Here is a 13,929-nt window from a genome sequence, read left to right on the forward strand (position 1 = left end):
TGGTTCGCAGAAGCTCTTTTTCAGACAGGCATGGCATTTCGTAAAGTTAAATAATTGCGTAATTTTGTTGTTTTTCTGAGTGGTTGTTGTCAGAACGATGCTAAACAATGCATATGGATCCCGTTACCGCACATGTTTTTATACCCATTTTTGGTTAGTGAAATGCACGGGGCTTGCATAGAAGTCAACTTTTGCATGGAATGCATGCTGTTCTGTAACAGTTGCGTTTTTGTGACTTGATTCCATATATGTACTACAATATTGAAAACCAAACTTTACTTATTTGAAAAAAACACTAAAATATTGGTGTCACAGGAACTTTTGTTGTTGAGTATACATTGTCTCGATACACCGATACTCGTGACTCGATACATTGTCTCGATACACCCACACCGTGACTAGATACATTTTCTCGATACACCGATACCGTGACTAGATACATCTTCTCGATACACCGATACCGTGACTAGATACATTGTCTCGATACGCCGATACCGTGACTAGATACACCGATACCGTGACTAGATACATTGTCTCGATACACCAATACTTGTGACTAGATACATTGTCTCGATACACCGATACTCGTCACTGGATCCATTTTCTCGATACACCGATACCGTGACTAGATACATTGTCTCGATACACCGATACTCTTCACTGGATCCATTGTATCGATACACCGATACCGTCACTGGATCCATTGTATCGATACACTGATTCTGCAGTGAAGCATTATAGTAACAGTACAGCCCAAACAAGAATTATACTGACCACGAAATCTCTATCCATTTGCCAAGAACATCTTTAAAAAAACTCAAATGTTAACATGCTGTCAAATTGATATACTTAAAGGGCACGGAGCCAACATTGGAGGATATTGCCAATTTCCCCCGTTCCGAGATGAGATAGCTAAACACTAACATCCACATGGCGCAGTTAGATACTGAGTAAGATGCGCTTGTGATATTCAACTCGTATGCCACTTAATGTCACAGATGATTCAAGCTCATTTAAAGTTACGCATCCCATCCACCGTAACTATACTTAAACACGAAAGATACGCAACATAACTGCAAGTAGTTTAATGACACTGAAAATCAATGTCCCCACAGTTATTACTCGCTGTGCAGAGTTGCGCCCCTTGGGCACGCCAGAATCCTATGATTATGGGTTCGAATCCCGGTTCGCCCCGATTATGTTTGTCAGCACCATACCCGTGCTCGTGGGTTTCACCGATATGGTAAACGTCTGAGACCTGCATCACTTCGGGCTTTCCTCCCACATAAAGCTGACACGCCGCGATATATCTGGAATAATGTTAAATGCGGCGTTAAACCCAACTCACTCACTCACTCACAGTTACTACAGGACAAACACTAAAGCACACACACCAGTACAGGTATTGCTAACGGAGTTCCTGTAGCGGTGACGTCTTCAACGTCTTCACATCAATTGTGAACGAACCACGTGAACTGTGACTGGTTGACTGGTTGACGTGATCTGGATCGGTGTCAATCTGACAGGGTGATGTTTTGTGGTGTGAAACATAGATGCAATCGAAGATGAATATCATTTTTCTGCTGATATGTCTCAAACACAGGTTTAGTAGTTATTTTTGTGGGAGACTCCAAATGAAGCCCAATGAGTTTCACAAACCAAAGCCCAACTCTAACAGCAGGCTATGTACATTGCTAACGTTATAAAGGAAAATATGTATACTCCATATTAAACTGCCCATGTCTTCTTATGAATGAACCTATATTCTTGAGTCCGTCCATACATTTATATTTCTCATCTCCAACCTCAGCCAACAAGAAAGCGGGCGGGCGAAATAAAAATAAAATAAAAATAACTTACTGTGTAACTTAAAGTTTAAACACTTGGAAGTAGTCAATCAATTAATTTATGACGTCCACCTTATTTTTCATGATTGTGTAATAGTAGTATTTTTTAATCACATGGGGCATAATTTTCCACAGCGGCGGGGAAAATTGCGATACAAAAACCTTTTATTAATTGACTTCGTAATGAAAATTCGGGAATGGCGGCAGATGGGAAACTGCCGAAACTACGGACAGCCTTATGTACCTACGATATCAATGATGGCGCGGTGATTGTCTTTGGCTTCATTGATACAACCTTTGGCTCAACTGGACTTACCTTAATTCAGATATGACTCTGGGATGCCCTTAGCAACAACATCTACGGATCATCAATTCCAGATAAACCCATGATCATCCTTGGCTTGTCAGCACTGTCTTTGTGCTCCCGTGTTCATACCGAAGTGGCAAAAGTCTGCGACCTGCGTCAATTCGTGCTTCCTTGCACGCACGTTATTATAACTAAAACACTGTTAAAGCAGTGTTACATCAAACTCACCTATTGGTATTTTGCCCCTTGGTTGATTGCACAGCTAATACCCAGTGTGTGACTCATGTATCAGAATGGTATAGCAAGTCGTTAAGCAAATGTCCAATTGCACCAAGGTACTAGATAAGCGTTTTCTGTGCTTGTAGAAGTTAGTTCCTTAGTCGCCCAAGTTCGTTGTCAGCCTCTCGGTAGCCCCTCCATCTCCCCCAAGCTCCTTCCCAGCGCGTGACACCTTCGTTACACTCTCGGTAACATCGCTGCCACCAGTGTGGAAGCGGCCATTACAAGAATCTTGAAATTTGCCCTCTAACCCCTAATGTAGTAACGTTCATACTTTTGTTTATGTGTTTGGGAATGCCATCATAGTTCATTTTGAAAAGGTTTATGACTGACCATATTTTCCAGATGAATTTACTTTGTTGTTTTAATAATCAGATTGGTTCGAGGTTGCAGACTAACGGAAAATCAAATAACTTCTCCCTTACATTCTTACTTTATCAATTACATGATAGTTTTAATGAAACAGAAATTCAAATTGACAAACAAAGAAAGTAATTTAGCAGGGATAAGTGTATTCGGCGTCATGACAGTCGTCACTTGTTTGTAAACATAACGGTCAATCGCCTGAGAGTTCAACTCCAAGTGTGGTTGTTGTCATCTATCACTGTGGGGAGTTTTGACTGGTGGCAGCGATAGTATAGAGAGCTCCGCGAACGGGCTATCGCTGCGAGGAGCTTGCGTCTCCCCGAAGCCAGGGAGGTAACTGACTATAAAAGTCCTGTTTTTACGCTTGCCGACCAAAGCCGGAATTTCGAGGTGCTCGATCGTAGCACCTCGAGTGGCTTTTACGAGTTATGTCCCTGCGATGTCCCTCCTATTGACCAATCAGATTCCTCCCCTCACATCACTTGCATATGCTTCAACTAAAATGGCGGCGCCCAGTCAAGATGATCTGATTAATAATCAAGATCTATGTTGTAATAAAACAGGTCTTAGCTCACGAAGTGCATTAAATCAATTGAGCACTTTGTTTAAAACCATGAAAATATTTGGGAAATTTACGTCGGCACCCTGTACACATGTTTTGTAAATCTTGCCGTCGACCGACATCTGCACGGCAGTCGCCATGTTGTTTACGAACTGGATGTCAATTTTGAAAGGCGATTTTAATTGGACTAGGCATAGACTCGTTAGTCCAGCCAAAACTTTACACCATAATTCCAGCCTTGTGTGGCGAGGGTGGAAAGTGGACGTTCATAGTCAGTTAACTCCCTTGCCTCAGGAAGATGTACCCCCTCTTCCTGCTAGGTGTGGATGTGTCCAGTTGGACACGTTTTGCTCCGTCAACACCTTCAATTCTTCTTTTAACTTGAATAAACTGGTACTGGTAGATGGTCCAGTGGGGTTGAGACGATTGTGAAGGCCTTTACCGGTGTTGTTGACGTGGTCCTTGGGTTGTATGGTGGCTCCACAGTGCCAACGGGAATCGTGTGTCAAAGTCTGTCAAGATGATAACCATGTAGTAACGGAAGTTGTCTACACTGTTGACTTCTGAGGCCTGTTCCATGATCTCCAGCCTCAACGACTGGGGCTTGGGAACGAAGGGCTATGGCTGCTGCTCGCCGGAACAAGTGCTGTCTTACTATATACTGCAGGGTCTTCTACCTCCCTCCATAGGACTTGGCAATAATGATTAAAATAGGGTTTGACTTAAGCTCTGATAACTGCGAGTTCAAAGTCTGTCTGGATCTTTGCTGGTGCCAGTGGTCGATGACGTTTCTGCTGGACTGTTTCTTTCAGTAGGCGGAAAGGTCTTGTATTGGTTGTCATCTGGCGATCAGGGAGACTTTGGGGGTTGACTAGGGGGCGGCGGATTCTCGTCTCGTGGATGATGTGCCATTGTTCCCAGGTGACTGGAGAGGAGTCAGTGACGATGCTGACTGCAGGCTCCCAAATATGCACTGGTACTGAAAGCAAGGGTATGACCGCATCAACGTCGTCAAAGAGAAGGAAGGTCGAACCTCCGATGTTGTTGTCCAATTGTCATCCAGATTGACTTCATATCTTCTCAAGGCGATTATGCTTGTCGTAAAAGGCGACTAACGGGATCGCGTGGTCAGGCTCACTGACTTGGCTGATACATGTCATTGATCCCAATTGCGTGGATTGATGCTCATGATATTAATCACTAGATTGTCTGGTCCAGACTCGATTATTTACAGACCGCCGTCATATGGCTGAATATTGCTGAGTGCGGCGTTACACAACAAACCAACCAACCAATCTGGGTACTGGCATATTGTTCCACCGACGTCTGTAGATGTCACTCTGCATGTTGTAAAAAAGGGCAAGATCATCTCCTTGGTGATTTGGTCGTTGTAAATCGACTGCCTTGGGGTAGTCTCTTCGGTGCCGATGAACTTCTTCTCTTCTCGGACATAACTGTGAACTTTGCGGGTTACATCTGTCTGTGTGGAGCCAAGTTCCGATGTCCTCCTGTCGTGATAAGGTTGGATAACACTCAGTCAGTCGTGTACTTAGTGTGGGAATCTCGATATATATATATATCCTATTGTTGGTCTTAGGACGGGACTATTATACAATTAGGCCGGTTTCAGGTGATTGATTGCGGGTGGGGTGATTGATTGCGTCATCGTCCCCCGGTGACGCGAATGGCCGCTTGTGTTTTAAGTGACTGTTTTTTTCTGGTCTGGATTCGATTTGTTTTTTGTGCCGTTTTTCAGATGAGTATTCCTCGGTGCGGCGTAAAACAACAATGACTAACTCATCCATTTCTTTACATTCTAATTTTCGATATTTCGTTTGCATTAACTTATTATCATAAAGTTCTATACATCCGTTTCGACTCCCAATACTATGCTGCTATTTCGAACACCTCCAAACAACCACGATAACTAGTGATCAGTCATCTGTGTCTAGGTCCCGGATGTAAGTTTCCCTCCAAATTGCTCGGCGACTGGAACTACACATACAGACATGCGCACCACCTGACGTTCGCCCAAAGCAACCTGACGCTCCAGCTCCTGAACGGCGAACGCTACATCTTCTACTGTGATTCGCGGGACAGGGACAATTTCGTCATCAGGTGGGTTCCGTATTTGGTCATGGGGTGGACAGGCGCGGTGACGTAGTTGACAGCGTGTCCTGACTGCGTGTTCTGACTGCATGTTCTGACTGCGTGTCACCGTACCTCCCATTATTAAACAGGCCACCGTGATACAACTGGAATATTGTTCAGTGCCGCTTAAACCATTCACTGCGAAAGCAGAGCTGGTTTGTCTCCTCCAGACTCTATCATTTACATGCTGCCGTAGTATAAACGAAAATATACACCCATGTTTGATGCTGGCTGGAAATGAAACAAACAAGAAATGGTTATTCGATTAAGATGTATTGACTACGAGTATCATAGTTGTGTTTTGGACCTTAGTGAGTGAGTGAGTATAGTTTTACTGCACAATATTCCAGCAATATCACGACGGGGGACACCAGAAATGGTGTACCTATGTCGGGAATCGAACCCGGGTCTTCGGCGTGATGAGCGAACGCTTTAACCACTAGGCTACCGACCGCCCCGGTTTTGGACCTTAAGTTTGTTGTGTTTCGCCGAATGTCAGCCTTTGATAACGTTTGAAAGTCTAGTCAAACCCTATTTTCAAGTGTATACTTTGTTTCGTTGTCTGTTGAGCTGGAATATTGAAGAATACGGCATTAAACATTAAACAAGGTAAAACCAGTGGTCAATAGTGTGAGCAAAATCCAGTTGCTATTTATATATGTCCGATCCACATTTCAGTTAGGAGCTTTTCATCAGTTTTTGAGGCGATGTTCCATGCCGTGTTTATATAAACGTTGGATGTAACAACAGACTTGTGATCACAGTTATGACCTGTTCAACTTTATTTCAGAAATGTTGGCTACAGAGGTACCGACAGGGACGCCATCATGTGCATGAGACTCGACCCCTTGGAGGAGGACCCCTTCTACGACTTCCAGCTCTCCAGAACCAACAGTGGGTTACCATAGCAACATAATATTCATAAACATGTTTCTGTTTGTTTGTTGTTTAACGCCGCACTCAGCTATATGACGTCGCTAATATTCCAGCTATATGACGGCGGTCTGTAACATATCGAGACTGGACCACACAATCCAATGATTGATTTCATGAGCATCGATCTACGCAATTGGGATACGATGACATGCATCAAAAAAGTCAGCGAGCCTGACCACCTGATCCCGTTAGTCGCCTCTTATTAACGCCGATTATTGCAGATTATTGCGACGTTGTACTAGTCCGGACAAACGCCGATGCTTCAGTGCTAGCCCACTGAGATATCATACCGCAGTTTAACATTGATGCCCCACTCAGACACAGTATACTATCTCCCAGCTGACCTTGTTTTAGCCCCTTAATGCCGAGCGCCAAACAGGGTAACAACAAGTACCATCTTTTAACGTCTTTTACTATGACACAACCGGGGATAGAACCCCGACCTTCCGCTCTCACGGAGGCGGTCTTTATACGTAAAACCGAAATGAACTGACAGGAATAGGTCTAGAAGAATAGACTAAATAATGTTTGTATAATTAGGAGTGACATACTCCTAGATGCCCTATGGGGATTCTGGGTGAGAAACGGCCCCCTACCCTGGTCGTAAGAGGCAACCGAAACGATCGGGTGGTCCGGCTTGATGACATGGCTGCTTGCGTGTCACAGATGGTGTGTTGTTGCACACTATCAATCACTGGATTGTCAGGTCCAAACTCGATTATTTACAGGCCGCCGTTATACAGCTGGATACTGTGCGACGTAAAGCAGTAAACAAACAAACAAGCAAACAAACAAACATACTGTTAGACAACTACAAAGTCTAAATCATATGGTCGTGTGAGGATGGTCATCTTCCCGAGGCAAATGAGTTAACTGACGAAACTGGACTTTTAAATTAAGTCTTGCCTCGGGAAGATGGAGGATGGTAGGTTTTTCGATTGTATAAAGGAACGTGTTGTGTATTGTACGTCCGCTTCTTGTGCATTACGCATCTGTCTCAACAGAATCACAACTCGACCTTTTCTGTAACCTGTACGAATAGGCTCACTAGTGGACACGAGTCGACATGAATGTTTGTGTCGGTGTTCCATTTGGCCAACTCGTCATTCCGGGAAAAGCCGAATCTTCTTGCAGGTTACTGATTGGGGAGGTTGTGACGAAAAACGGTGTTCAAGGGAATCGTCTTTTGGCTGTTCCCCATTTTCGTGTGGGATATCAATGTTAAGGTCTGCCGACAAGCATGTATTAAGCATGGACAGTCAGTCAGTCTTTACGCCGCTTTTAGCAATATTCCAGCAATATCACGACGGGGGACACCAGAAAGGGGTTGTACCCATGTATGGAATCGAACCCGGGTCTTCGGCGTAACGAGCGAACGCTTTAACCACTAGGCTACCCCACCGCCCCTTAGCATGGAAAGAATATGGCATTATATTTATGAGTCAAAGCCCCTCGACACAACAAATGATCGAGATCAGTGAAAATACAAATTTAAAAGATGAAACTAAATACAGTAATGTACGGTTATAACGAACTCAAAGGGACCACTGATATTAGTTCGATATAACCGTAGTTCGTGATAAGCATATAAACCGCATATATACAGCAAATGGCCGGGACAAAAAAAAGTTCGATATATCCGTCAGTTCGTCATAAGCGTGTTCATTATAAACGTAGTTTACTGTAGTTATGGCAATTTTTACAAAATCCCAAACAAAATTATTTCATTGTGTTATATGGTTGACGTTTTGCGAGTTTACTGTTATTTGGATGGCACAGCGGGGTGTGTAAGGGTACACCTAGTGGAGGAGTGAGAGGCACGTGGTCACACGTGTGCAGATGAAGCAAAGCAGCGTCGGTTGCGGAGAGTAATTGTATGGGTGATCATGTTGGGCAGCTTGACCCCTGATGGTTTCTTGGGCTTCTGTCCTGCCCCACACTGAAGCACACGTAACGCATGTGGTGTCTCTTTGGGCTGGTGACGTAATATGCCTGTGTTCACCCAACAGTGGATGGGTACCCGGTAGGAGGATCTGGTAATAAGACTTTTAACTTTCTTGGCATCACAGGCTATTTGGGTTATATACTCCCCATGGCGACGAGAATGAAACTCGACTGCACGCTGATCCAGTGACCTGGGTAACAATGAGATCTGCCATGGCCAGGTCACATAGGTATGCCACTTATGTTAAATCAACAGATTAAACGTAGGATCATAATCGAAAAATGATCCTCGGATCATGGCACGGATAAGGGACGCAACTCTACACAGCGGAATGAGACGCCTTTGTCACATTTATGTGAACGTAATAATATGAAGTCAGATATGTCTACGGGGGCGGTCGCCACGCCAAAGACCCGGTTTCGATTCCCGACATGGGGACAATGTGTGAAGCTCATTTCTGGTGTCCCCCGCCTTGATATTGCTGGAATATTGCTAAAAGCGGCGTAAAACCATACTTACTCACTCACTCTTACTGTCTACAGGTGGGGCAGAGATGGACGGGAAGCTGATGCTGGTTGAACGCGGGAAGCGCGTGCTGCTGCACACGGACTGTGATTGGCTGGATAGTCCCGCCAGACCGGAATATATCTACCCCTTATAAGGACAGAAGGACATGGACAATTTGGCGTGGATTGATCAGGCGGATAGTGTCACACACAAGACAGGAGACACACATCAACCTGAGCGTGATTTGGAGATGAACTGTCCTGTGTCTCTGACGGACGTATATGTATGATGCAAACTGACTGCAGCTTACTTTGTAAACACTGACTGTCACGTGAAATAGTTGCTGTAAATACCGCTGTGAACACAACACATTCATACTTAACTCATTGATATCCGCGAACAAAGGGATGTCAACAAAGGTAGACAAGTATGAAAGAAAGCACAGGGACTTGTTCGAGTCCGTGTTTCACATCCTTTTATCATGTCACTGTCACATATTCATATTCGGGAATATAACATTTTATGCAATGTGGAGGCTAGTTATGTATAGTACAGGTACGTCACGTTGTTTTGTTTTTGTTTGAATGCTGTGGCATAACTTGTTTCCAGGAGTTTTTCAGACTGTACATTATAGCAGTAGATGTGTGTTATGATCCCGTTATGATTGTCTTTCTGTTCTTTACTTAGCATTTTGTATATTGGCACATGATTTGTAGGCGTTTGTAAATATTACTGTCATGTTCAATTTGTAGAAATATACAGAAATGTTAATTGAATAAAGAAAAATAAAGCGGTATTTGTTGTTCAGAAATATTAGGATAGGTGGACATAACATTTTGACCTGCTGTGGTGACACATGAATGGCGTATCCCATTCATGACCAACTCGTGTTATTCCGGGACAACGGAAAGGGGCGAGTGGTAACGAATGGGCATTTCCGTGGGTACGATACACGGGAGGACATTACAACAGCTCTGGAATCGTAATAATGGTCCGCTTCTTGTATCCATTTTGCTGGTCGTAAAAGGTGACTACGCTTGTCGTAATAGGCGACTTACGGGATCAGGTGATCAGGCTCGCTGACTTGGTTGATGCATGTCATCGTATCCCGATTGCGTGGATCGATGCTCATGATGTCAAACACTGGATTGTCTGGTCCAGACGTAAACCAACAGATAAACAACCAAATAAACACAACTCTCCCTCACTGTTAAGAATCAGTTAGTTGGGCTGAACGTCCATTTGAGCAGAAAAACACAATGTGTAAGCTCAGTGTGTGAAGGAAGCCCAAAGTGATGCAGGCTTCTTGGGGAAACCATGGACCCTAAATCGTATAAGTGTCCACGGGGAAACCTACGGGCACGGACAATGGCGGAAGGTCATACCAGCTCTGCTGCTTCTATTTGAGTGAAGCAGTCAGTATTGCTCCAGCTGTATGACGGCGGTCTCTTAATAATCGTGTCCGGATCGGACAGAACAGTGGCTGATATCAAAAGCAACGATTCTGGTTTCATGCTATTGAGTGAAAAGTAAATATGTTGTCAGATACTTTCTAAGGGCTTGGGGGCGATGGGTAGTCTGTGAGTGAGTGAGTTGGGTTTAACGCCGCTTTTAACAGTACATGTATTCCAGTTATATCACGGCGTGTCAGCTTAATGTGGGAGGAAAGCCCGAAGTGATGCAGGTCTCAGACGTTTACCACATCGGTGAAACCCACGGGCACGGGTATGGTGCTGACAAACCAAGAAACATAATCGGGGCGAACCGGGATTCGAACTCACGATCATAGGTTTCTGGCGTGCCCAAGGGACGCAACTCTGCACACGGATTCGCGGCGCCTTAGACGACTGGGCCACCCGTGTCCCCTTTAAGTATGTGGAGTGTATCAGGGCTTAGGTTTGGGCGACGAGTGAGTGGATGTAGTTTTACGTCGTTTTTTGCAATATTCCAGCCATATCACGATGGGGAACACACGAATTGGAACTCAACTCCGGCCTTCGTCGAGACCGCCTCTAACAACTAGGCTTCCGCACATCACCCGCCTGTTGTTTGTAAAAATCAAATAACCCTCTGCTAATTTAATATATACCGTTAATTTACTCGGAAAAATAGGACTTCGGTCCGTTAGGCTATTTACAAAGCAATGTTTATCAAAATACTTGGATCCGTTAAACGATTTACAGAGCAATGTTTATCAAAACTGCTATGTATATATGATTCACTCGAAGTGTTCCTACGAAGTAGATCCAAATCAAGTGTATGATTGAGTAGCAATGAAATGAATCAACCGATCAGAACTCCTTGAGCCCCCACCTTATTCTCCTGATCTGGCTTCATGAAACTTCCATCGGTTCCCACACATGGGTACAATCTGTGAATCCCATTTCTTGTGTCCCCCGCCGTGATATTGCTGGAATATTGCTAAAAGCGGCATAAAACCAAACTCACTCACTGTTTCCACACACGAAGGAAGCTCAAGCCGAAACCCATTTCGACTCGAACGATGACGTCAGAGCAGCTGTTGGGAACTTTTTGACAGCCAGGAGAAGGATTTCTCGAAACTGGTATAAAATCCCTCCAACGTCGTTGGCAAAAGTGTATCGTGTAAATCACGTGTAACTACATCACATAATTCAATCTATGAATTACAAACTTTCCAAAGAAATAAAATCCTGACGTTCACGCTTCACAAGTATTTCAAAACTACACAAGACAGCACAACGAAAAACAGCTTACCCGAGGCAAAAGAGTTTACCGACTGTAAAAGTCCAATGTCCAGCCTGGCCGAACAAGACAGGAATTTCTGGGCTCCATCGTAGCGCCACCAGTGCGTATTATGAGTTATGTCCCTTCTATGTCTCTACTATTGACGAATCAGATTCCACCTCTCATATCACTTCCATTTACTTCAAACAGACTGGCGTCGCCCAGTGAAGACAATCTGATCGATAAAGTGTGTCTAATTTCGCGAAGTGCATCAAATCACGTGAGAATGTCAATTTCGTAGCGCAATTTGGATTGGACTATACATAGACTCGTTAGTCAAGCCAAAATATAACTCCATAATTCCAGCCTAGTTAGGCAAGGGTGGAAACTGGACTTTTATAGTCAGTTAACTCCCTTGCCTCGCGAAGATGTTGGAAAATTGTCATTGAAATATAGCCTATGTGTATTTTCAAGGCACGTGTCAAGCGTCGTTGCGCATCCAAAATGTAATTAGAACAGTCGATGACAGGGCAACCGTGTCCGGTAATATACCCGCACAGGCGAAGCTACAAATTCCTCAAGTAACAAGCTCAAAACAACGGATGCAGTTTGGGAAGGTCTTTATCAATCAACAACCGGCAGTAGAGCTACAAGAGTTACCCCCCTTTGTCAACTTTCTAAGAACAATCTTTCATTTCTTTCTTTCATTTGCGGTTATTATTACCTCTCTTTAAAAGAAAAATGAATTACTTTAATTAGATATGTAGAGGTTTTTTTAGGTGACAATTACAATGACATACAATGTAAGCTTTCCTGTGATTGACAGTTGAACAATAGGGATACGATGACATGCATCAACCAAGTCAGCAAGCCTGACGACCCAATCCCGTTAGTCACCTCTTACGTCAAGCATGCATGGGTTGCTGAAGACCTATTCTAACCCGGATCTTCACGGGGAACTTTTTATTGTTTGCATCAACTTTCCGTAATTTCGTGGGATGATTTAAAGAGCAACAACACTCCAACTTTGCGGATTCAAAAATTGCATATTATGGATTATAATTTCTAATGGTTTGTCTTGTGTTCAGCGCTGATTGGCATCTGATGATTACGCGGGCTGATTATAGCAGCGCCGGAGGGGCAACTGAGGGTTGGAGTATTATTAAACGAAGTAAGTGAGTATGGTTTTACGCCGCATTTAACAATATTCCAGCAGTATCACGGCGGGGGACACCAGAAATGGGCTTCACACATTGTACCCATGTCCGGAATCGAACCCGGGTCTTCCGCGTGACGAGCGAACGCTTTAACCACTAGGCTACCCGACCGCCCCTTTAATGAAGTAGTGCAGTGACGTCTTCATCAAAAGAAATAACAACGTGCAGTTTTACGAAGGGTCCTGTTGCGCCTTTGCAATTAAGTTCCGCTGGGTATTAAATTCCGAATGTAAGTTTCTTTACTCCCGAACTCGTCATGTTGTCATTGGCAAGCACTCGCTTAATAAAGGCGCGTCGCAGAATCAGTAGTTGAAATCCTCCATGTCTTCATCAATATTACAGTTTCTGATGCCACCTAAAGAATAACCATGTGTGCTGCGAATAGGTGGCGAACTAGGTGGGTTCGAATCTCGGACGGAACTCAACCCCAAAAAGTACGAGAATCTGTATTTTACTAAGAAAGTTTTATCCCAAATACAACATTTGTTACATTTGACCACTTTCTAAATGGCATTGTGTCTTCAACAACCATGTAGGTTTAAACGTTTCTATAATTATACCTATACATGTCATGTCCTAAGAATCTCGTGAATGTGAATTGACTGCCCCTGTATTTGAGTTGACAGAAAAACAGAGATTTTCGAGACGCTTCAATCACATGTGTCGATAAAAGGTGCCAACATCACACCCGGGTACACCCGGCTTCTAACAACATAATACCCCGGGTATCAACAGGGTAGTTATGTTGCGTGAATTTACTGTAATCACATAAATCCAAATCCCGCCGTATATAGTTCATACAACACGACAGCCGTTTTGAAGACGTGTTGATTGAGTTAACACTTTGATTTGAAGACAGAAGCAATATGGATTCCTGCCAGTACTTGCGACGAGGCGAGACGAGCGCCACTCTCATTCAAATCAGATCTCTACTCGGCCACAATACCTCTCTGCGTGAAGCTATGATGACTCCATTGATACTGACGATAGTTGAACCCTGGGCGACATGAACCCAGCTTAAATGAAGGATGCTAAGTTCTTGAAACAAGAAATGGATGTGTAAATCAACAGAACAATATACATGGTATAATGGCGCGATCGTTATC

At 43.8% G+C, this 13,929-nt stretch overlaps 1 protein-coding gene across 1 annotated transcript in view; it reads left to right on the forward strand.

The window, feature by feature from the left end:
* LOC124142965 overlaps positions 1-9,696 on the forward strand; it is a 32,865-nt gene extending 23,169 nt beyond the window's left edge. The window contains exons 6-8 of the mRNA XM_048386428.1: positions 5,314-5,479; positions 6,303-6,406; positions 8,936-9,696. Coding sequence (XP_048242385.1) covers positions 5,314-5,479; positions 6,303-6,406; positions 8,936-9,054 — 389 coding nt within the window. The 3' untranslated portion in view covers positions 9,055-9,696. The remainder of the gene's footprint in view (positions 1-5,313; positions 5,480-6,302; positions 6,407-8,935) is intronic.
* The last annotated feature ends 4,233 nt before the right edge of the window (positions 9,697-13,929 follow it).

Source organism: Haliotis rufescens, unplaced genomic scaffold, assembly GCF_023055435.1.
Source record: "Haliotis rufescens isolate VD_foot unplaced genomic scaffold, xgHalRufe1.0.p SCAF_6, whole genome shotgun sequence".
Taxonomy (NCBI): domain Eukaryota; kingdom Metazoa; phylum Mollusca; class Gastropoda; order Lepetellida; family Haliotidae; genus Haliotis; species Haliotis rufescens.